Source organism: Callorhinus ursinus, unplaced genomic scaffold, assembly GCF_003265705.2.
Source record: "Callorhinus ursinus isolate GAN/ISIS: 27379988/994484 unplaced genomic scaffold, GSC_fseal_2.0 scaffold83, whole genome shotgun sequence".
Lineage (NCBI taxonomy): Eukaryota > Metazoa > Chordata > Mammalia > Carnivora > Otariidae > Callorhinus > Callorhinus ursinus.
In genome coordinates this window covers 1,739,458-1,764,117 of record NW_027397145.1, presented here as the reverse complement: position 1 = coordinate 1,764,117, position 24,660 = coordinate 1,739,458, and the positions used below count along the sequence as shown (strand labels likewise).

The 24,660-nt window shown below is 39.7% G+C and overlaps 1 protein-coding gene across 4 annotated transcripts in view; it reads left to right on the top strand.

Annotated features, from left to right (window-relative positions):
• The window catches only part of CTNNA1 (catenin alpha 1), a 317,040-nt gene that overhangs the window by 271,800 nt on the left and 20,580 nt on the right, over positions 1 to 24,660 (top strand). For 3 of the 4 annotated variants that reach the window (XM_073887780.1, XM_025852154.2, XM_073887781.1), the window contains one exon: positions 14,401 to 14,493. In XM_073887780.1, the coding sequence (XP_073743881.1) occupies positions 14,401 to 14,493 (93 nt within the window). Of the gene's footprint in view, positions 1 to 2,823; positions 2,898 to 14,400; positions 14,494 to 24,660 lie in introns of those variants that run through there. The other variant, XM_025852155.2, reaches the window with a different exon arrangement.

Below are 24,660 nucleotides of genomic sequence, written 5' to 3'. Positions count from 1 at the left end.
TGAAGGCAGCTGCTTAACCAGCTGAGCCACCCAGGTGCCCTTTCTTTTTATTATTTTTAAAGATTTTTTTATTAATTTATTTGAGAGAGAGAGAGCAGAGGGAGAGGGAGAAGCAGAGGGAGAGCGGAAGCCGAGCATGGAGCCCAACATGGACCTGATCCCAGGACCCCAAAAATCATGACCTGAGCCGAAGTCAGATGTTTGGCTGACTGAACCACCCAGGAGCCCCAGCCATCTGGATGTCTTCTTTGGAAAAGTGTCTATTCATGTCTTCTCCCCATTTCTTAACTGGATTATTTGTTTTTGGGGTGTTGGATTTGATAAGCTCTTTATAGATTTTGGATACTAACCCTTTATCAGACATATCATTTGCAGATATTGTCTCTCATTCTGTAGGCTGCCTTTTGGTTTTGTTGATTGTTTCCTTTGCTGTCCAGAAGCTTTTTTATCTTGATGAAGTACCAGTAGTTCATTTTTGCTTTTATTTCCTTGGATTCCTGAGACGTGTCTAGTAAGAAGTTGCTGCAGGCGAGGTCAAAGAGTTTGCTGCCCTGTGTTCTCCTCTAGGATTTTGATGGTTTCCTGTCTCGTATTTAGGTCTTTCATCCATTCCGAATTTGTTTTTGTGTCTGGTGTAAGAAAGTGGTCCAGTTTCATTCTTCTATGTGTGTTGTCCAGTTTTCCCAACACCATTTGTTGAAGAGGCTTTCCATTGGATGTTCTTTCCTGCTTTGTCAAAGATTAGTTGACCATATAATTGTGGGTCGTAGGTCAGTCTGCTATTCAAGTTAATGATTCATTTGGAATTAAAATCAGAATATCATTTTGTGTCTGTGTTTAAGCATAATCTTGTTCACCATAGTCAATGATAGCATGAGATATAACCTCCAGATATACAAAGATTGTCTTTAGGAAGCCAACCTCCTGTAAGTAGCCTGCATATTAGAAAGTATGCCTGTAAAGCAGAAAGCAAGGATACTGTCAGCCCAAGGCATAGGGTAACAGGTACTGGTAGTGGCATGGGAACCAGCTCATTGTGGTCCCTGAACCTCAGAGAGCAAGCCCTTGTCTCTAGTGCTGGAGGGCTCTGCTCTGTCATCCTCATCCAACACAGCTGACATCTGCTGTGCAACCAGGTGTATGCAAATACCATGCCTTTTCCACAACAGCATTTCTTGGTAAGGAAATTGTGGCTTAGAGAGGTTAAGTAACTTGCCTAAGGTCCTCCAGCAGTGAGGGCTATGCCTTTTGAGCTTGCTAGTGTAGTGGACAGCATTATGTGGACCTGATGGCTCTGGAGATCTTGCTTCAGGAGCATTGTCCATGCTTCCACTTTTTAATTCATTCTGAACTTTACTAATCTTTGGAGTTCAGAGTTTGGTGTTCCCTATCACAACTCAGTTCTGACCCCTTTCTCACCCCTGTCACACACAGCCCCGTACTTATCATATATGTATTAAATGACATCCTTTTTATTGCCTGAGGCATAACTAAAGGCTTTGTAGTACAACTCTGCAAACAGTTGAATTGCATTTATGATAATAGAGATACTAGGATATATAATTGCATATGTGCTTGAAAAGGAAATGCGTTTTTAAAGTGTTGTAGAAGCGTAAAATTCTTGACTCAAGGCAGAACTTTATCCTTCAGTGATAAGGCTTCTCTACCCCGCACTGCTTATGTATTATGATGAGCACTGAACTAGTGAGGGGCTTGTTTTAAACAAAGGTGAAATACTTCATTTTGGTTTTTTTTTTTTTAAGATTTTATTTATTTATTTGATAGAGAGAGTGAGAGAGGGAACACAAGCAGGGGGAGTGGGAGAGGGAGAAGCAGGCCTCTCGCGGAGCAGGGAGCCCGATGCGGGGCTCGATCCCAGGACCATGGGATCGTGACCTGAGCCGAAGGCAGACGCTTAACGACTGAGCCACCGAGGCGCCCCGAAATATTTCATTTTGATTGTTTTGTTAATCTCTTTACTTTTTTTGTTGCATTAGTTCCTTCTTAAATTGGAGTAAATGTCAGCTGACTTTGGTTTTTGTGGCCTTTTGCAGTTTTTCCTAGGGTTTAGGGAAGTAAGAGAACTTGGGAAAGTTGAATAGGGCTAATGGCACTAGCAGGAAAGGAGGGGCACAGATTCTGCAGCCCCTGAGAACTCTGCCAGATAGGTTTGACTTCTTAAAATACTGCAGTAAAAAATAAGTAAGATGAAATACTGAAGTAAAACTCTCTGCTATAGCACAGACCCCACAGATAAAGGGCATGATCCCCAGCAAGATTGCTCTCACTGTAGATGGAAGCTGCCACATGCTCTTCTGACCCAAGTGACTTTACATTTAGGAGTCCTCATGACCCCTCCCCCCCACATGACTGCCCACTTATGCAAGTTTGGAGGGTCCCCAGGCTGCCCACACTTCTGACTAACTGGCTACAAATTTGGGGGCTTCCCATGGCCCTCTTGAGGTCTGATACTGTGCTAGAACAACTCCTAGAACTCAGGAGAGTGTGTACTTAGGGGCCCACCAGGAGTTACCTCATTAGCGTAAACTGTCAGGGCCAATGATGAATAACAAAGACACTCTTACCGTTAACTGAAGCAGTGTCGGGTATGGAAATTTCCTTTCAGGAAACACCTCCCCATCTTGCAGGAATGTGGAATGCCTGGTTTTCAGGGAGATGGCCATGCTCCCATAAAGGCATGTAGAATAGACGAGGTAACACAGGGCTGTGTTGGTTTTCTGCAGCTTTACTGCATCTTGTTTGTGGCCATCCCCCAGTGACTTACTGTTTCTCTTATCTGGTTCTTCTTGCATTGTTCTTCTTTTCCCTGGAGGTTCTCCCCCCTGGGAGCTAGGTCTTCTGTTCTTCAGGAATTGGGTCCGTCTCTTCACACCACAGTGAGTGTTTGTTTTCTTGTAGAGTCATAGGTTCTCATTCTGATATGTAATGCCCCTTCTTTGTAACATCCATGTATTGTTACTTATCTTTTCTTGGACTGCTTCTGTAGGGGGACTTTGCTGGGTTCTCTGGTTGTCAGGAAAGGGGAGCCACAGTCTCCTTCTCTGGAACTTCCTCTCCTTTTTACTGCTGTGCACATGTGAATTGAGAGGAGCTGTCAGTTACAAATCCACACCTGATTTCGAAGATACGGTATGGGAAAAGAATGTCCAATATCTCATTAGCTTTTTATGTTGATTACATGTTAAAATGTAATATTTTGGGATTAAAAAACCGCAAATTAGGAGCACCTGGGTGGCTCAGTCAGCTAAATGTCTGCCTTCGGCTCAGGTCATGATCACAGGGTCCTAGGATTGAGTCCCAGTCAGGCTCCCTTGCTGAGTCTCATTCTCTCTCTCTCTCTCTCAAATAAAATAAAATCTTAAAAAAAGAGAGAGAGAGAGGAAGGAAGGAAGGAAGGAAACCCCAGCAAATTATTTTTGCTAATTTCATCATTTTTAGTGGCTACTCAAAAAATTTTAAATTCCTAGAACCTTACAGCTTGCCACTAGAAATCATTCTCTTGATTGAACAATTTTTAGTATATAGTTGGCCATTCATCCTGTTTAGAATCCCCTTATTTTTATCTTGCTCTCTAAATTTAATCTAGATAAAACATGTCTACATTATTCCCTTATATCCTTTTTGGTAACTTCCGTGATCACCCCATTAACATTGCGATACCTACCGGAAGCATAGTTTATATTCTAGCAGCAGCTGTGTGCATTCCAGCTGCTTATCAGCTTCCCACAGGAGATTTCTGTTAATGTGCTGTTGAATAATTTCTTTTTTTCTTTTTCTCCCCCCCCCAACTTTCCCCATGAATATTTGGGTGCTGCTGTATATTAGATATCTACTCTGTGGGCTTAGATGCACTCCTCTCATGTCTGATCCCTAAACCGGGTAGTCTGATTTATTGGGTGTTAGAAGATGTGCTCTTCAGCACCAAAGTGAAGCCAGGCTTCTTCCCAGAACCATTTGGGGATGCTGTGAAGTTGTTGCGGTAGGAATCTAGACTCAACATAAAACTCTCATCAGCCAGAGTTTGTCCAGGGTTGCTCTATAGCAACAGTGCGTAGGCTCATTTGCTCATTTGCCCATTTGCTCATATCTCAACATTAGAGATATTACAGGAGTTTCTGAAAGCATCCCTATGGAGCAAGGTGCCTGAGGAGAAAAAAAAGCACCAGTTTAGGTAGGTGTGGTTTTGGGACATTGCCATTTAAAAATACAGCTTTAAAAAAAAATTATAAAAGAAAGAAATAGTTCATTTTAGAGAATTTGGAAAATAAAAGCACAAAGAAAAAATTTTGGAGTAGATTTATACTTACTTTATATGTGGGTTGACTTTTTAAAAAAATTTATAAAACTGATATACTGATTTATTTTTTGAGGCAAATGGTATCATAACTTATTACGATGTAATGTGTTTTTCTCCTGCTTGCCATATCATAGCCATTTTATTGTATTACAAAGTAGTCATTTGTAGTATTTCTATTGATTGCATACTGGTCCATTTATTTAACTAGTCCCCTACCATTAGGCATGTAGGTTATTTAGGTTTTAGTCTTTCATTATTACATGTAATGTTTTAATAAACATCCTTGTTTTTTCTCTGGCTTTTTTTGGGGGCGGGGCACCATTCCACCCAGTTGTTCAAGCCGAAAATCTAGGAGTCATCCTTGAGTCTTCTTTTTTCCCCTCATGTTCTGTATTTAATCTACATGTCCTCCCCATATCCTGTCTTTTCTTTATTCCATGGTCACTTCCCTAGTCTGAGCCATCCTATCTCACTGGACTTCTGCCACTGCCTCCTAGCTGATTTTTGTGGTTGCATTCTTGTCTCTCTCTAGTCTCTTTTTTTGTAGAGCAGCCAGCATGACCCCTTTAAATCAGATCACATCATTCCTTTGCTTCAGGACCCATTCAGCTGTGGCTTTCTAGGCACACTTCACATAAAATCCTAAAACCCACAGTCTCCTGCTTCTGCTGCTTCTTTAAGATTTATTTATTTACACAGAGAGAGAGAGAGACAGCATGTGTGCACGTAAGCAGAGGCAGGGGGGAAGGGAAAGAGGCAGAGGGAGAGAAAGATATCAAGCAGGCTCCAAGCTCAGCTCTGAGCCTGTTGTGGGGCTTGATCTCATGACTCTGAGCTGAGCGGAAACCAAGAGTTAGATGCTTAACTGACTGAATCACCCAAGCAACCCCTGAAACCTGCATTCTTAACTGTGGTCCATAAGGTACCCTGCCTGCCTTTCCAGCTGCTTCTAGTCTTTCTCTTTTTCTTTTTGTGCTTTGCCCCCCCTTAAAAACATTTTCCACATGAACACTTGGGTGCTGCTATTGTACGATAGCTGCTCCTTGGTGTTAGATGCACTCCTCTCACATGTGATCCCTAAACTGGGTGGTCTGATTCATTGGGTGTTAGAAAAATGTGCTCTTCAGCACTGAAGTGAAGCCAAACACGTCACCACCTTACGTCCTCTGCACTCCATGGGCCCTCTGCCTGGAATGTTCTGTCTACTTATCCTCTACCCCACAGGCTTTTGCTCAGATGTTTCCTGTGCATAGAGGCTCTCCTGGTTCCCTCATCCCCTCCATTCCACCTTCCACCATTTTTTTTTAAACCATTCACCTGTTTTGTAGCCTCCATAACATTTTTCACTATTTGAAATTATTAGGTCTGTTTTGTTTTCTTATTTTTCTGTTCCCCACCTCATACTCTTAATAGAATGTAAATTCGTTGAGAACATGGGCCTAGAACAGTGCCTGGAACATAGTAGGTACTCACTAACTACTAGATGAATGAATGAATATTAGTTCTCAGGTAATAAACAGTGAAGTTACTGAGGTGCTCAGTAACTTCAGATCCCTGGAACACCGTCCCCCAGGATTATCATTCACTGGTCTCAGGATTGGACTTTGAGAAATGTAGAGCTGTATGTTATGACTGAACATCATTGATACTAAGCTTGGGTATTTGTAATGTTTATACAAAAGAGCATCATAACACATCATTCTGTATAATGTGTACATGAGGGGATTAATTGTAAAATTTTTTGGGATGTGAAGATAAAGGGGAAAATTGGAAACTTATCAAAGATGAGCTGACACTAATTTCAGAAATATTTTTGTTTGTTAGCACAGAACTTTCAAAAGCCTATAGCAAATTTTCTATAGTTGAGGGGAAAAAAATGTGATAGTCTTATGACAGATATTTATAGTGTTCTTGATATGTCCCAGTCATTGTTCTAGGCACTAGGAGGTAGTAATGAACAGAACACAAATCTCCACCCCCATGAAAGTTATGCTCTACTAGAGAGAGAGAGAGACAATAAAAATAATTTATATAGTCTGTTTCTTTTGTATAATGTGATAGAAATGATGCTAAGATGATATGTGAAAAAAATTATCCATTTTATCAGCATTTTAAATGGAAGCTGAGCTAAAACTGTTATTTAAGTAGCATTTTAATACATGACCAAAATAAAATTGGAGCAGATGTGTTGGCACTTGCTAACTTGGTTTTTGGAAGTCTTATTTATTGCTTTACTAGAAATAGTTTATTTCCAGACCAAGTAAAATAGTATAAAAAGGTTATGCTTTAATTTGGGGTGTCATGTAAAGTTGCTTCAAATATATAAAATAGTTTCTGAGTAGTATTAGGGATAACACCCATTTAAAAATGGAAGCCTTTTATGGTGCCTTCCTTGTATATCACTTTATGGAAATACGAGATTAATTTCAAGAATGAAAACCATATGCTGACTCTTAAAGTTTTATAAGCAGAAGCAAATTTCTCCAGTCCCTCTGTGTCCACACAGTTAGTGTCCAGAAGGCTGTGTAGGGCTGGCTGCCGATTGGATCCTCACTCAGTTAAACTCTGTTTTATTTGAAAAAGCAAATAATGGAGTGTTTGCCGTGAAGTTGTTCTTATTTCCTCAGGTTCTGGCTAGGACCTCTGCCTGTCTCATACCACATTTGTCGGTGGAATCCATTACCACAAAGTATCAAAGTCCTTTTTTTTATGAGAAGGGTGCATAGAGGTTGTGTGTCCCCAAGGTCAGTGAGTAAGGGAGCAAGAGCTGAAGGTCATTACTGGTGAGCTGGGTGATGCTTCTTTTCACCATTTTCTTCTGCTCTGCAGTATAGCGCTGAGGGCTTTTCTTTCATCTTCTTATGAAAGGGCAAGGCTGTGCTTCTGGGCGATGATAATACCTTTTATACTTGACTTTCTCCCATATCAAGTTAATGATTTCTTTATGTTGCTCTTAAATTTTTAAAGTGTATTGAGATAAAAAATTTATTTTGTCAGAAATACTAACCTTTTTGTCAATAATGCAACACCCACGTGTCCTTTTTAATTGCTTCATTCTTTGCCTACCTCACCTGGCTATGAGCAGCTTAATAGCTAAGGAGCAATCAGTTTTCCCTTTTAATTTTGCTTTCTTCTGAGTTCTTTTTCAATTTCATGAATTGAGAGTGAAATAGGAAAAATGCCATTCATGAAATCTTGCTTATAAAAACTGTCACTTAATATCCCTTTCCACTCAGCTTCAGACATTGCATTAAAATGGGCCTCTTAATGTAATGAAGTTGCTACAGTAAGATGGTATCTAGTTCATTGTTTTCTGTTTTAAGAACCAAATAGTAGGATGCCTGGGTAGCTCAGTCAGTTAAGCGTCTGCCTTCCGCTCAGGTCATAATCCCTGGGTCCTGGGATCAGGTCCCATATCGCATCAGACTTCCTGCTCAGCGGGGATCCTGCTTCTCCCTCTGCGCCTCCCCCCCCACTTGTGTGTGGGTATGTAGACTCTCTGTGTCTCAAAAATGAATAAATAAAATCTTTTTAAAAAGAACCAAAAAGTAAATGTAACTGGTATGCTTTTGAGTTGGATTATCATTACTTGTTGCATTGCCCTGTATGCCACCCACACCCCAGATATTTCCCATTATCCAGGACTTTATTGGCTTGAAATGTGTACTTTTACTGCAGATTGAATGATCTGCATTATTACTTATGTACTGTGGTTTGCTGATGATGCACAGTAAAGTAGCCTTGAAGAAGTCTCTGTAAGGAGCATTTGAATTGAACACTGACTTTATATGATCCACCTGTGACATCTTCAGTATTTTCTCAGTACTTCTGTATAATACTGTAGACTGAAATTCTTGTAAATAGCAGATTAAATGAAGCTTCAGTTTTCTAGGACTATAGTATGTTTAAACAGTTGGTGTTCTTGGGCGGGGGGCGGGGGGGGATGCTGACCTTGGATTCCAAAAGAATTTACTAAGCCTATTGAGCTTGGTCTTCCCACATTTTCAAAGGTTTGTAAGTTCATATGCATGAATCTGCAAAACAGAAGTGTCTTGTGTGTACTGTTTTAACACCTCATATCCAAAACAAGTGTTTTTGGCTGAACTTAACCACTTAGTCAAATTTTGGGATGGTCTAGTGAAGGCAGTAGATGAACTTTGTTCTCAAGGAACATCAGGATTCTTTTCTCTTGAAACATTGGTAGGAATGACAAGGGAAGCTCTGCCCAGTCTTCATCCTGTTCCAGAAGAGTGTAGGCCCTCCTGTTTGCTCATCAGTAGAGCTGATGAACTGATGTTTAGGCAGGCACCCTTTCTATCTGTAGTGAGAAATAGGGAACTTCTAAAGTGGTCCATATGATAACCAAGTAAATGGAAATGATTATTGTATCATCTAGGTGGCGATTTACAGTGAAAGCCTTTAAGAAAATATCAAATAGCCAAGCCTTTTAAAATAGTTTATGGTGTTTTTTTCTAATCCTTTTATTAGAGATGCTTATATTTATATCCTGCCTCTCCCTAAATTAGACTTGATATGGCTTATTTCAAATAAAGACATACATGATAAAATAAGGTAGATGTAGAAAATCAGGACCTAGGAAAAGAATAATAGACAGTTTTGAACTATAATTACTACGACTGCATTTGGATTTGGCATGGAATTTCCTGGTAGCAAGGGGGAAAGGATGAAACAATCACTTGTGTAGTTGTTGTCTTTAGAATGGAAGGAGGATGCCCATTTTTTCATGGGAAATAGCCTATCCTAAAAATGTGGAAAGAATCCTTACATGGAGCTTTTATATATTTATATATAAAGGTCATGTAATGATTAAATAGAGTCCTCAACATTTTAATACCTAATACAGTGACAGATTCCACATGATTATCTTTTTTTTATTCTGGTCATTTCTCTTTAAAAAGGCAAGGTCATATCATTTCAGTTGCCACTGAGTTGAGATGCAAACAGCTGTGATCTCGTGAGGGGCCTAGCATGTGGCCTTCAGCCTCCCAGTGGCAATACTGGGGAGAACAGAGGGCTGTGAGTCAGGTGCTTCCTTCTGATTATCCCAGTGTAGCTTTCTCCTTTCTTTTTTAAAAAGTGTACGACCTTTGTTTATGTTTTAAATGTATTTTATAAAGAGCATACGTTTACTTATTGTTACTCAATTTAGCAGGGTTTTTTTTCCAGTTAATTAGAGAGTTTTGTACATACACATTGAGAAGTCAGCAGTCAGTCTTACTGAGCTTGCTTTGTGAATAATTTATATTAACTTTCTGGATGTTTTAAAAATCTTGTTTTTGTTGTTGTAAAGCTTCACAATAGTATGTCCAGGTATGGATTTCTTTTTATTCACCCTACTTACTAAAATTGGTCTTCTCAAATCTGAAATTTATATTTCATCCACTCTGAAAAATTTTTAACCGAAATCTCTTTCACTATTGCTGCTCTCCCATTTTCTGTCTTTCCTTCTGAATCCTTCATAGTTGAATAGTAGTCTCTTTCAGTCTAATTGCACATCTCTTAATTTTTGTGTGATTTCCATATCATGAAAATTTCTTGGTTTTCCTGAATAATTTCTTGAGTTTTACTTTACAGGTTAGTAATTCTCTTTCTATCAGTATTTAGTCAAGATTACTTTAAACTTCTAGAAGTTGTGAAGTTATTAATTTTCTCTTGCGGTTCTACTTTGATCCTTCTCCAATATGCTTCATCATTTTTGAATGTATTTTTCCTTTGTATACTTTCTTTTATTTCTGTTAACATAATAAACATATTTTTAAATACTCCAGTTTTGGTCATTTGGGTATCTGTCATCATTATGGATCTGATTACACAATTGTTTTGCTTACTTCTGCCCAAGATAGCTTATCTCCTTGTGTACTTCCTGCATTTTTTTATTGTAAATTCACATTCCTGGCATTTTGCATATGAGAATTCTTTAGGCCTGGGTTTAGATTACCTTCCATCAGGGAAAGTTTCCATTTATATTTCCTTCTGTTGGTTGCTTAGGGATACCACTAACACATGACTAGATCAGAGGCATTTACCTTGTGAGGGCCATGATGTTGTTGGTCCATTAAAAACCCAAATTCTGATCACAGAATGACTCATACCCCCTTTCTCTATTCCCCACCCATGTATAAACACTGTTTTCAGTGCTTGCTTTTTCCTCATTGAATTTCTGCTTTCTCATATCTAGCCTCTGATAATTTTCCTTAATTAACACCTGGTTAGCCCTTCATTAAAAAAAAAACACACACACAAGATTTTTGGGGCATAAATTACAGACTATAAAATTCATCTTAACTATACAATTCAGTGATTTTGACTAAATTTACAGAAGTATGCAGCCATTACCACAATCCAGTTAGGAATTTTTCTATCATCCATGCATGCTTCATTTTTTGGTGGCTTACTCTGTTCCATCATTTTCCTTGTGGATTTGGGAGTAACTGGTGGAAATTTAAGTGGTTCTGAAATTTAAGTGGTTCTGAAATTTATATGATGTGCAGTTGGGACTTCTCACTTAATGCATGACAGGTTTGGAAAGTTGGGAGTTATTGTTATTTTGTACTTTTTTTTTTTTTTTTGAGAGTTCAGACTCAGCCATTTTAAAGAGGAAAACTTAGGTGGTAGCTTGACCCAAAGCCCCAGTGGCAAGTAATTTAGGTTTTGAGCTTCATCCTCTTCAGCCTTATGGTCGTGGTATCACCACTTAGACTTAAAAGCTCCCTTTTCCAAAGTTCTTCTCACGTGTTTCACTCCCACAAAATGGGTGTAGTCTGTTAGGTCACTAATAAATGATTAATTTATTACCGAGAACAAAAAGAAATCTTAACTTCCTTCAGACGGTCCAGACTTAGTAGAGCACCTCAGCCAAATATGAATGAGAAGCAGTTACTCAGGGCAGTGGGAAACAACTTGTGTTTGAGTTCAAACAAATTTCAGCTTCCTTTAAAGTCATCAACACATGTACAATAGAGAAAAAGTTGTCATAGTGGGGTATTTTTTCCACTACAGAACTTCAGAAGAGAAAATCTAGTATAAAGGTAGAGTTTTCCTAAATGTTTGAAAAGTTGTCTTTTCTGTAATGTGCAGATGTCATATTTGTTGACTGACGCAGCCTGGCTGTGAGATTTTTTTTCTTTCTCCACAGCACAGATTGTTACTGCACTACTCCTTAAACTAGCAGGACTCCAGGGCTTTTTTTTTTTTTTTTTTTTTTAAATCAGGGAGTTGCTGGTTTTCTGAAATATTCTGCTCTTCTACAAGGTCCAAATTTACACGGTGTAGGCATAAACCGTGCAAGAGGCCTTCATGATTTCAAAGCTAGTGATCATAGTGTTAGTCTTAGCCCACTTATTGGATTAGCAGGAATGAAAGACGTTTAAGTTGTTAATACACAATTTACCATGATAGCAGAGATACAGTCATTTATTCTCAGAACAAATTTAGAGGTACTGTGCAGTAAGTGCTCTGCTAGGTTCTCTACAAGTTAGCTGCTCTAAGTATTTTTAACTCAAACTCGAGAATCTTCTTCAGTCTCGGTATTAATTGCTTTCCCAAATTTCTAGAGCCCCAGAAGGAGACATTTAGGAAGCCCCTCCCCTCAACCTCAGCTTTCACTGTCATCAAGCCTGGCACTAGTATATGAGGTTAGCCTCTCAGCCTCTCAGAGAGCTACGGTTGAGATGTTGCATTTGCACATTTGTCATTGTTAGAAGTGAGTAGCCCTGTCCCTGGAGGGTGAATAGAAGCTCATTCATCTGGAGAAGACTGTCAGTGACAGGCGCCCGCTTCCTCCTCCCCAGCCAGGCAGGGTGGCCTCCTGAAACAGGCAGTGTACTCTTGTAGAACATAACTGCTTCAGCAGTACATCAGAAACCATTTAAAGTAATATTTTAAAATAAAGAACAAGTCTTCCGTAACCTTTATTTTGTTAGGTTTTGTATCAGGAAACAGGAAAGATGGTTTACAGAAGTTAGCCATTTCAGCCTCAGCCACACACCACTCTCAGGTGTCTGATCTACAGTGGATGATAGTTTCCATAATCTTTGCTTCTTAATTTAAGTATTTTTCTGGGTTTTACAGATTCGTAAAATTGGGAGAGTATAAATTGAAATAAAATTGTGGTAGTCGTGACTAGAGAGTAGAAGATAGAAACACAATGACAGACCTTCCTGAACTTAACACTTGGCTGGCCTCCCAAATGGCGGGAGTAGGGCGGAGGTGCTGGGTCTTAGTATGCTCACTTCACCAGGAATCTTTGTTAGCCCCAAACTGCTAATTCAGTGATGAACCTCAAATTGTATATTTGTTTTTCAAAATGCCTTCTTAAGGAATTGAGGCAATAGGAGTTACAGATTCATGAACACATCTGATTTAAGCTTTTCCCTTCATTGTAGCATCATAAAATGTACATTTGAGGGATAAGTTTTTTAAAAGTTTTAATATTCTACAAAATATAGTTTTGGTCATGTTTTGCAGTAATTTTTTTAAGAGTGGGAGAGAGTGAGGGAGGGGCAGAGGGAGAGAGAGAATCTTAAGCAGACTCTGCGCTGAGCATGTAGCCCTACTTGGGGCTCCATGCCACTTCCTGGAGATCATGACCTGAGCCAAAACCAAGAGTCGGATGCTTAACTGGTTGAGTCACCTGGGTGCCCCTGCAATAACTTTTAAACAAAAAAATAGAAGTCTACAATCAACTCCATTACCATCGTGAAGACTAGTGTCTCTTTGCCCAGATCCAGATGATACTAGAAAGTGGAATTGTAATCTTTGGGGGGAGTAAAATGTTACTTCTTTATAGGATCTTGAAGTCCCCTAAACATTAAGGATTTGACTTAATTTTTCACTTCCTTACATGTTATGTATAAATTGCACGTTAGTTCTTTGGTTTCCTCTTATGGTTAGGCATTGCAGGATTCTGATAGCAGTCTTACAGAAAGCTGATAATCCCTAACCATATGACTGCAAACAATAGCCATAATAGTATGTAATTTTTCTTGTGCCTTTATGTGCTTCCATTGGGTGGAGGAGTGAAAATAAAAGGTTATCACCCTTGCCCTTGTTTACTCTGGCATTTAAGCTCCTGGAAAGTACCTCTGGTACTGAGCTGCCCATGCCTCTGTCATTCCTAACTCAGTTTGTCACCGGGGGAAAGGTGTGTCTCAGCACTGTGTGTTCATTTGGTCCTTGGTGTTGCTAATGGAATTGGCAAGCCTGTTCATTTAGAAACATGGATAAGTGATCACAGCCCTCACAGTTGCTCCAGAGCCGCCTTCTCGGCACCGGCAGGGCCTCAGCAGAGCAAGTATGACACAACCTGGAAAGACTGTTTCTGGCTTGCTGAGCCGTGTCCCGGAGATACTTGGATGAGAAAGACAGGACTTTAGTTCACGTGAAGCAGTACCATTTAGGAGAGAGGCCAGCTGGCAGTGCCTCTGAGAACCCAGTCGGAGGACAGTTTTGCTCTTAACTGTGGGACATCATCCCTGTTACTTTTTACATTTCTGATGAAGATGGCCTTGGTACATCTTGATGTTGTCTTAATACTATTTTCTTATGTGAAAAATAGCTTTGTGTTCAAGTAAAACTCCTCTTGGCTTAGTAAGCATCCATTCACCCAGCACGTGAGAATAGCAACTCAGAATTTCTATTTCTTTTCTTCAAGAAATAGCTGCATAGTATATTGTTATTTGATGATACCAGCTATTCTTTCCTGATGCCCTTGGTTCCTTAGATTGTCTTATGTTGTTGTCCACACCACGAGAACCTCTTTCTGAAGCTGCTGTTGAGGCAGATTAGAGCACATGTAAAACCTTGAGTTACACGCCCTGAAATTTAAGTCACCAACTTAAAGTGTGGCCTTTGTTACAGGTCTGTACTATCTCCTTAGCACAGAGATTTAAAAAAAAATTGTTCTCCAAAGTAGGCAATCACTCTGTGAGAAATAAAACTCCATTGACGCTCTTGGCATGTGTTCTGTAGAAGATCCGGGGTGGGAGTAGGTATGCATGTGTTTTCTTTAGCGATCAAAAAGAAAAACTTCAAAGATCTTTTTATGGTGTTCCTTCTTTTAGGTTGCCAACTTGGCCTGTTCCATCTCAAACAATGAAGAAGGTGTAAAACTTGTTCGAATGTCAGCAAGCCAGCTAGAAGCCCTCTGTCCTCAGGTAAGGTATGACCAGGAATGTTTATTGTACCAGCCAACTGGATTTTGGTTAGAGTGGACTTGAGATTTATTTTTTTAGTTTTGTTTTTAGGATTTTACATGGAAGTCTTGGGGTGGGGGGGAGACAAAACACTGATCCAGAATTCATGCAGTGTGGAGAAATTTGTGTTTAACTTCAAGTGACATTTCCCTGGGGCATGACATGTTACTATCCCCTTGCCCTTCATTAAAAATGCATAGTGTCCTTCACTGCTGGCAAATGGAGGGGGGTAGTGACCACACTATTCATTCTGTACCCTCCTTGAGAGAGGGCCATTTGTAACATCTGGCAGTCCTGGAATTAGGGTAGTTATCCCATGAACCTGATGGTAGGAACAGCTACCCACCTATGCGCCTGCTTAATGCCTGGGATTTGGAGATCTGTGTTGGAGGGAACAAGATTCAAGAGCTAGAACCATTACTCCATAATGTCCTAAAGTATATTCTGATACAGATATTAATAATGTAATCCAGCCAGCTACTGAATTAAAAGCTTGAGAACTTTTCTCCATTTATAATGGCATATTGGAAGACTAGTGATGAGGCTAGGCTAAGCATCTGGGACTCTCAAAAGACTCTGAAGCACATAGAAGGACAGTTGCTTTGTTAAATGCCCAGTGTGTTGCCTGCCTCCTGTGAGGGGAATGGACTGTGTCTGTGGGGCCCAAAGCTCCTTGACAGTCACAGGAGTATAAGTGCTGTTTTCCATGGAAGAGGCTGCCTCTCTGATTTCCCACGTAGAGACTGCCTCATTGGTGTACTCGGAGGATTTACATTCACTGTGTCTAAATGTCCTGCCAAAAGGCAGTGGCCACAGATAAAGGGAAACAGAGCATAGGAGCTGGAGTAACAGAAGACAGATCCCAGGAATGAAGTTTCTGTGTTATGTCTGCAACCAGCTTTAAAATATATTGAGGTCTCATTTGTGTATATAATTCCTGACACTCAAGATAGGCCACCACAATAAGGAACGCTTGGTTATTAATCTGGGATCGTAGCTGGTGCACAGGCTAGTTAGGGCATTTGTTCTCCTCTCACCCATGTGGATTTAATGTGCCAGTGAGAGCTGCTTTGTCTGAACACTGGTGTGATGGGCCATATTGTGAATCCATATTATGTGTTGGACATCTCCGCAACTTTAATCCAGTCGTGAAATCTGGTGGGATTCGGTAGCTGTAAAGATAGAAGCACAATGGATTGAGTCACCTGTAGAAAGTTCATGGGTGACCAGATTATGTGAAGTAAATTTAGAGATTTCTAAGATTTGGCCTTCTTTCCTCAAGTTTGCTGTTGTACCTTATCAGCACTTTGTTTTTAATGTCTTTTAGTTCTCCATTTGGTTTTGAAATGCTTGAAAAGTGACAATGCTTTCACATATCAGCTGAAACAGATGGTAACATACGCTGATCACACCTACCAAGAGTATTTATATAAATGATCTTAAAGCCTAGGAGAAAAATCGCATGGAGAGTCCAGTAGATCCTAATGAAATGATGGTGTGCATAGATCATGTGTGGCTGGGCCGTGTTGCAGAGGTTTGAGTGAGGACACGCCCTCAAGGAAAGTAGGCGTAGACAGTGCCCAGACCACACTTGGTATTGGGTGTATGTTCTGGATAAAAAGGCGTTTCTCTAGGTGTGTTGCTTGTCTCCCAGACCCTGACCTAGGCTCGTTTCTACTTGTGCTCACAAGTGGGGCTGGGCAGACTCCTTGAAGGCAAATAGAGCTGGTGTTTGTAGGCATGGCAGTGACAGCCTGAGTATTATGTGGTGTTCCTACACGAGGTAGCTGCAACTCCACCCCAGCCCATTGTTGCCAGGTCCTTTCTTTTTTCTTTTTTTAAATTTTTTAAAAGATTTTATTATTTGTCAGAGCACGAGCAGGGGGGAGTGGGAGAGGGAGAAGTAGGCTCCCCACTGAGCAGGGAGCCCAATGCCGTGCTCAGTCCCAGGACCCCCGTGATCATGACCTGAGCTGAAGGCAGATGCTTAACGACTGAGCCACCCAGGTGCCCCTCCTTTCATTATTTTAAAAGAGAAGTCAGCAATTCAGATTTTTCTGTCAAGTCTCCATTTTAAACAATTGGTAACTAATGAAAAGTTTTGAATATCTTTGAGTGTGATAAACTCTTCTGGGACTGCATCTGGCTTACTCTGGCCCATGTGTAGCATGCTCAAAGGGCCTCTTCTTCAAAGATGCTGGTGGCCATCCTTCTGAGGAAGAGGGCTTTCAGTGGAGGCTTACTCCTTACTCTTCATCCTGATTTAGGCAGCGACCTCCAGCACCGGGCCCTAGCCCTGACGCGTTCCCTTCCATAATCACTGGTTTGTTGGATAAACAAGAGTCTAGGCAAGTTAATCAACAAGGCGAGATAGTTCACCAGGAGTTTAAGAAGGGGTTTCCTATGCTGTAGTGTGTAGACAGTTTTTAGAGTCTATCTTTCTTAATTGTGAGGCTGCTGTCAGTATCTGTCCCCAGGATGATGGAGTACCTGTGAGGTGTTTCCAGGCTATTTTTTGTGCCTCACACGCAGGCTCTTGCATTTAGGAAGTAGGTCCCTGTGCTGGGGGTGTCCTTTTGTGTAACTTCCCTGGGGACTGCTTTTCTGTGGCTCCTCCTACAGTTTGGAGTTGGATCCTAGACCTTCCTTTCTAAAGGGGAGGGATGATAGATGGAACCTCTAGAGCTTTTTCCCCACTTTTCAGTCCAACCAATAGCAAATTAACTTTTGGAAAGGGGAACTTTTCTAAAGTACTCACTTTTTAGCAGTTAAACAACGTTAACTTCAAATATTTGAGATTAATTAAAGTTGAGGAGGAAGTAACCTGAAAGTGGCTTTATTATGTTGCTCGGGGGATAAAAAAAAGCACCCACATCTTTTGGTGATTTGCTATTATAAGAAAGGAAGTAGGTCAGCTGTCTGTGCCTGCATTGCCTTCTACTCTGTGGCTGCACTCTCCCACTCTTCATCAGGAGGGAGACCTGCTCCCATCTGAGCACGGAGCCCTAAGCTCACATGGTTTTATAAGGGAAAAACCCAGCTGTTTTGAAGAGAGATCTGAACCTGTACCCCACATATCCCTGGCATGTCTTGTTTGTGAATGCTCCCAAGTCTTAGTCCTTGGTACCTGCTTAGGATATTTCACTTGTTTAGTTCATTTGGTGCTAGGCAGGGAGGAAAAAGAAAAAGAAGAATGTTTCTGACAATTGAGTCTTTAAAATTGTAGGAGGGCATTTTGGAGATGATCTCACTTAATATTTTACTTTTCTTAGTTCATTTGTGAGAATGAGCATTGTACATTTAGGTTAATACAGATCTGGTCCTTTAATAATTCATAGAGCCTGGTTTAATGCGTGGCCTTGGAAGTCTACACAAGGTTGAATTAAGTATTTGAAGCCACTTCTTATCTGCATTTCTTTTTCTTTTTTTCTTTTTTGTACTTCTCACTAACTAGAGAAATAACTTTAAAATTGCCCATTCTTTCATATTGCTTCTTTTCCCTTTGTGCTTCTGGGAACGCTGATCATTTTTGTGGCTGACAGGCTTAAGAAGCATCAAATAAGCACAAACCCACACAGGCCTGGCCTATCGGTGGTGAGAAACTATATAGCTCTTAAAGGGGCAGCCAAAGCATACAGGCCACGGTACCCTGTGACTTCAGCTCTCACTCATCTATTATTTCACAATCAGAGGATCATCTGCCTTTGAACCAGCTCACTTTTCCACTTTTGATATTGTCTGATCTTTTCTTTCAAAGCAGTTTCACTGAAGAGCTGGAAGGAGATGCTTCTGACTAAAAGTTTCTGTACCTTGCCCGCCCCCACCCCACTTCCACTCCCTCTGACAAGGCTGTGCAGGTAACAGGCCACCAGAGGTGCTGCATTCTCCTTTGTAGGGTTTGCATTTTGATACTGGTCTCATTCTCTTTTCTCATGACAAGTCTGATTTCCATATCCTAACATTTGGAAAGTGATTCCTTCTCTTCTGTTTTCTTGAGAAGTCTGTATAATGGGTATTAGTCCTTTAAATGTTTGGGATTATTTACCAGTGAAGTTGTTTGGCCTATAGTCTTCTTTATGGGAAGGTTTTTAACAGTTCAGTTTCTGTAATAGATACAGGGATATTCACACTGGCTGTTTCTTCATGAGTGAGGTTTGGTCATTTGTATTGATCAGTTACTATGTTTTTCCTTCTGTTTGCTTTGTGTTTAATTTGCTCTTCTTTCTCTAGTTTCTGAAGTTCAAAGCATTGAGATCATTGGTTTGAGAGCTTCTTTTCTAATGTCACACTTAAACATTTAATGCTATAAATTTCTCTTAAAGCACTGCTTTAGCTGCATCCCACAAATTCCAATATATGTCTTAGATAGTATGGGAAGGTCAGGAAAGACGTCACTGAGAACGTGATTTGGAAGCATAGACCTGGAGGAGATGACCCAGCAAGTCATGGAGGGTAGAGTGAACAGCAAACACAGAGGCTTTGAGGAAGGAGGTCAGATATCTAAGAGGAGTTTGTGTGATTTGGGGCCTTTTAGGGCCATGGTAAGGCTCTTTACTCTGAGTGACATGGGAAGTCATTGAAGGATTTTGAATAGAGGGTTGACATGATCTAACTTAGGTTTGAACACAGTCTCCATGACTTTTGTCAAGAGGGACAGAAGCAGATACTCCTCAGGAGGCTGTGCTAAGCAGAATAATCCCTGCCACCCCGGCCCCAAAATGTTCATTAACTAATTCCTAAAATCTGTGAATGTGTTACCTTTTATGGTAGAAGGGACTTTGTAAAGGTAAAAAACAAAAACACTAAGAATTTTTACCTGGTTAGATTATCCATTTGGCTCCCCAGTATAATCACAAGGGTCCTAATATGAGGGAGGCAAGGGTGTCAGCATCTGAGAAGACACTGTGATCGTGGAAGAAGGAGTTGGAGTAGTGGGGCCACAAGTAGAGGAGTGTGGGCATCCTCTAGGAGTAGGACTGGATTCCCTAGAGCCTCTAAAATGAATAGGTCTGCTGACACTTTGGTTTTAGCTAAGATCCATTTTAGACTTCTGATATCCAGAACTTTAAGATAATACATTTGTGTTGTTTTAAGTTAAACTATTTACGGCAGCAGTAAGAAACCAAAACAGAGGCTTTGGTGTTAATCCAGGACGGAGGAGGACAGTGGACATGGTGAGCACTGGCTCGAGTCTGGGTATATTTTGATGATAGAATTTACTGAAGGATTAGATGTGAGGTGGAGGGGAAGGAGAAGAGCCAGGGAGAAATCAGGGTTTTCAGTCTAAGTAGCTGGAAGCATGGAACTGTCATTTATTTTTGATAAGGAAAAGTGGTTTGAGGGAAAGAGTTAATAAGGAGCTCAATTTTGGACATGGTAATTGATAAGCAAGATGCTAAGTGAAATTCAGGGATCAGATCTGGACAGGATGTATAAATTGAGACTAATCAGCACATACATGATGCTTAAAGCTGTGAGCCTGAATGTACTCATTAATGGAATGAGTATACCTAGAGTAAAAAGGTCTAGGAACTAAAACTGGGGTTCTCTAGCATTTAGAGTTTGGGGAGATGAGCAATATCCAGTAATGGAGATTGAGGAAGGGTTAGTAAGACCAGAAGAACACTAGAAGTTGGTTCTACCTTGGAAGCCAAGTGAAAAACAGTGTTTGTAGGAAGGGTGTTCATTCAATGGTAGTAGAAAGTGAACTGAGAATTTATCCTTGGATTGAGCAACTTGTAGATGTCATAAGTTACTTTGGATAAAAGAAGTTTAGGTAGAGTTTAGGAGACACAAGCTTGACTGGAGTGGGTTCAAGAGAGAAGAGAGGGATTGAGGTTAGCATGTGGGCAGTTCTTTCAAGTTTTAGGTAAGGTTTATAGAGACATGGGGTGGTAGCATGAGGTGGATATGGGATTGAGAGTGTTCCTTGTTTTTTATTTTTAGTTGGGAGCTATAATAGCATGGTTTTCTTTCTTTCTTTTTTTTTTTTTTTTTAGAATTTATTTTAGAGAGTGTGCATGTGTGCACAGGGGAGGGGCAGAAGGAGAGGATTTCAAGTAGACTCCCCACTGAGTGAGGAGTCTGATGCAGGGCAGGATCTCACAACCCTGAGATCATGACCTAAGCCAAAACCAAAAGTCAGGCGCTCAACTGACTGAGCCACCCAGGTGCTCCTGTAATAGCATGTTTTTTATGTTTACTTGATGAAAATAGTCCAATGAAGGAGAAGTAGTTACAGTATAGAATAGAGGGGAAATATTGATAATATAGAATTAGGAAATACCAGTAAAGGGGAAATACTGATAATAGGGAATAATAATATCAGTATCAAATATTGATAATATAGAATAGAATATAGATAATCTATATGATCGGAATTTATAAGAAAATATCGATATATAGATACTGATATCTATACTGATAATATACAATGGAGGCAGAATTAACTAGAGAAATGTTCTGGAGTAGGGGAGACAAAATAGAGATCTAGGGGACAGGTGGAAAGAAAGGTTGATCTGAGATGGGAGCATAGATTGAACACCATATTTTTAAAAAGGGAAGACAGTACATGGCGCAGATGCAGGTAGGTGGGTAGATTTGGTAATAGGAACCTGTAGACATTGTCTTCTGATTGCATTCACCTTCCCATTTAAATAGGAAGCAGCAGAATTACAAGCTGAGAGTGAGGATGCTCGCAGAAGTGTTACAGGTTTGAGAAGAAGGTGTGAAACGAGTAGAGCCCAGACTTGAAAGGAGGAGATTGACTGGACTAAGGAAATGTCCCCAACATTATGCAACTTGAGTGATAAGAATTTTAAAGAAAGACCACTCAGCATGATTGGGAGCAGGAAACTGTGAGATGTCTGAGTGGAGCTGTTTGGTATGTAGCATGGATATGAGTTGGGAGCTAGAATGAATGGTACAGATAGGAGATGTGGGAGTAGTTGGCACCTAAATGGTATGCAAAATCGTGAAACTAGATGAAATTGCTCACAATGAGGGGAGAAGTGTAGAAAGAGGAGAGAAGGCAGCATAGGATGGAACCTTGAGGAACTTCACTGTTAGTGGAGGAAGACAAGGCAGTAAAGGAGACAGAGGGAAAAATAGCCAGAACAGTGGAAGTAAAACAGAAGTATTTGACAGAATCTAACATTAAGGCCTGATAAAAAACACTTTGTAAACCAAGAACAGAAGAGAATTTGCTCAGCCTGATAACTTCATACTTAATGGTGAAATGTAATATTTAATGGGAACTGGTTGAGCCTTTTCCCCCTTCAATCAGAAATGAGACAAGGATGTCCTTTTCAACATTGTTCTAGAGGTTTTAGCCAACAGTAGCATTTTAAAAGTTACCATTCAACATCGTTGCAGTGCCTAGTTTTGGGCCTTTTGCAAATTTATTGAGCAAGAATATTAACTCACATTAATTTTTATTTCTTTGATTTGTGAGAGTAAATTTTTTCCCGTTTACTAGTCCTTAGGTATGCTGTCCACGTCTTTCCCCCATTTTTCTGCTAGTATTTTGGTGTTCTCCTTGCAGATTTACGTAACACTGTATAATTCATCTGTTATATAGGCTTAAATACAGAATAATATAGTCAAATTTATGAATTGACTTCTCCCATTGTTACTTGGAAATAGGGGATAGTTTTCTAAGAAGTGAGAAATATTATTTCTATTTAAATATTAAAAGCATAAATAAATTCTTTAGCTTTGTTATCTCATCTGTCTGGAAACAATCTTAGCATTTAAATATAAGCATGATGTGAGGCTTTAATTTTATTTTTCTTCAGATAGCACATCAAATGTAAAAATAATGTACTATTATTCCCCGCTGGTATGTGATGTTACTTTTATCCTACACTGAATTATGCTCTATGATAAGGCCTGTTTTTAGATGATTCTGTTCTACTTACTTAAGCTTTGTATTACATTTTAATTAACTCTCTTCATTACTCTTGCTCTCTATCCCCAAGATTTTTTCGCTATTCCCAGCTATTTATTGCTCCAGATGAATTTGTGAATAAATAGGTCACTCTTCCTACCCCAGAACAAGAAATGTGTTGTTTGAGTTTTTGTAATGTAACTTAGAAAAGTTTAGTCACTTACTGTTATTTCAATCATGTGGGTTTTTTCACAGATTTAACCCCTTATATTTCCTATTAACGGCTTTCAAAAAGATCTGACATTCTTATTTTATTTTCTAACTTTTTTCTGGCATATAGAAAAATTTATTAATTTTTAAAATATATTTATATTGTCTAGCTACCTAATGAACTCTTAATAAATGACTTTTCAGTTTCCTAGGTAAACAAAGATCATCTGTATTGAGAAGTAATTTTGTGTTCTCTAACAGCTTTTTCTTTTATTTCATTCCCATTTTATTGACAAGAAGGACCATTATATTATTATTTAACTAATGGTGACCGTAGGTATAACAATAACATCTTTATTTTTAAGGTAAATGATTCTAGATTTTGCCACTAAGTATTATATTTGATGATTATTTAAAGTAATACGTTAAGTATCTTTCTATTTCTAATTTACTGAGTCATCAGAAATGAGTATTTATCACATGTCCTTTGTAAACAGTTCTGTAAATGAAAATGAGAGTTAACCTTAGACAAGGTGCCTTTTCTCCATTATGCTGTGTGAGATATGTTACTGAACAAAGAGAGCAATTTTCTCTTTGTAATGGAGGAATTATCTTCGTATTTAAAACATACAATTAATTCCCTGCCCATGTTTATTTGGCTCTGTTAGGAAACATTTTCTCAGCCAGATATTCTTAAAAGGTCTAGCTCTGCTCCGATTCATTGATGCATTTAGTGAATCAGTGAGTTAAGAAATGAAGAGTGGTCCTCACTGGTGAACCACCTGATGGGAAGTGAATGAATGGCAAGAAGGAAAAGAGGCGAAGAACAAGCCTTGAGATGATGAAAAGACCACCGCATAACACATGAAAAGATGATGGGAAGTCTCTTCTCACAAATGATTGTTTAAACACATATACCTTTGAAAGTGGCAGGCTATCAATAACTATTAAGTAGACGGCCCAGTGCCCTACGTCTCCAAATCTCTAGCTGATGGTCTGAATGGTCTGGCATTTCCACTAGTTTCTGCAGGAAGAGGAGTCTAGGAGGTGTCCTGCTTCAGTTTGTTAAAAGTCTTTGAGGGCTAAGTTGGTGTTACTCTTGAATACTGCTCCAATATATTGGGAATTAAACACATGACCTGAAGGCATGTGGTTCCTTGGCACCTAACAAAACTTATCCCAGATCCTACCCTTCAGTTTGCATGCCCAGATGCCTCTGTGGTAGCTGTTATTCTGCTTCATCTAGATCCCTACTCCCATCACCACTAGTTTCATCTTGTCTTTGCTTCCCTTCCAAGTTGCATTATTACAAATATGTTTATTTCTAATAACCCTAAGGACCTTGTACCTAGAAATGTTACTAATTGTTCTCTCAATTTGACTTCTTTACTGATTGAATGAAAACAGCAAGGGATCTGAGGAGATACTTCTCCAAAGAATACATGCTAATGGTCCATAAGCACATGAAAAGATGTGCAGCATCCTGAGCCATCAGAGAAATGCAAAGTAAAACCACAATGAGATCTCATTCCACACCCACTAGGATGGCTATCATTAAAAAAGAGAGAGTGAGTGGGAGAAAAGAAAAGAAAAAAAAAAACAAGTGTTAGTGAAGATGTGGGGAAATTGGAACCTTCATATATGCTGGTGGGAATGTAAAATTGTGCAGCTGCTTTGGAAAACAGTCTGGCAGTTTCTCTAAAGTTAAATTCTACTTCCAATCCTACTTAAATACCCAAGAATAATGAAAACACAGAGACATGTATATGAATGTTCATAACAGCTTTATTCATGATGGCCAGAAGGTGGAAATGGTTCAAATGTCCATCAGTTGATGAATGGATAAATAAATTCTTATATATCTGTATAATGGCATATTATTCATCAATAAAAAGGAATGAAATGCTGGCACATTCTCCAGAATGGAAGAACCTTTTTTTTAAGATTTATTTATTTGACAAAGAGAGACACAGTGAGAGAGGGAACACAAGCAGGGGGAGTGGGAGAGGGAGAAGCAGGCTTCCCACTGA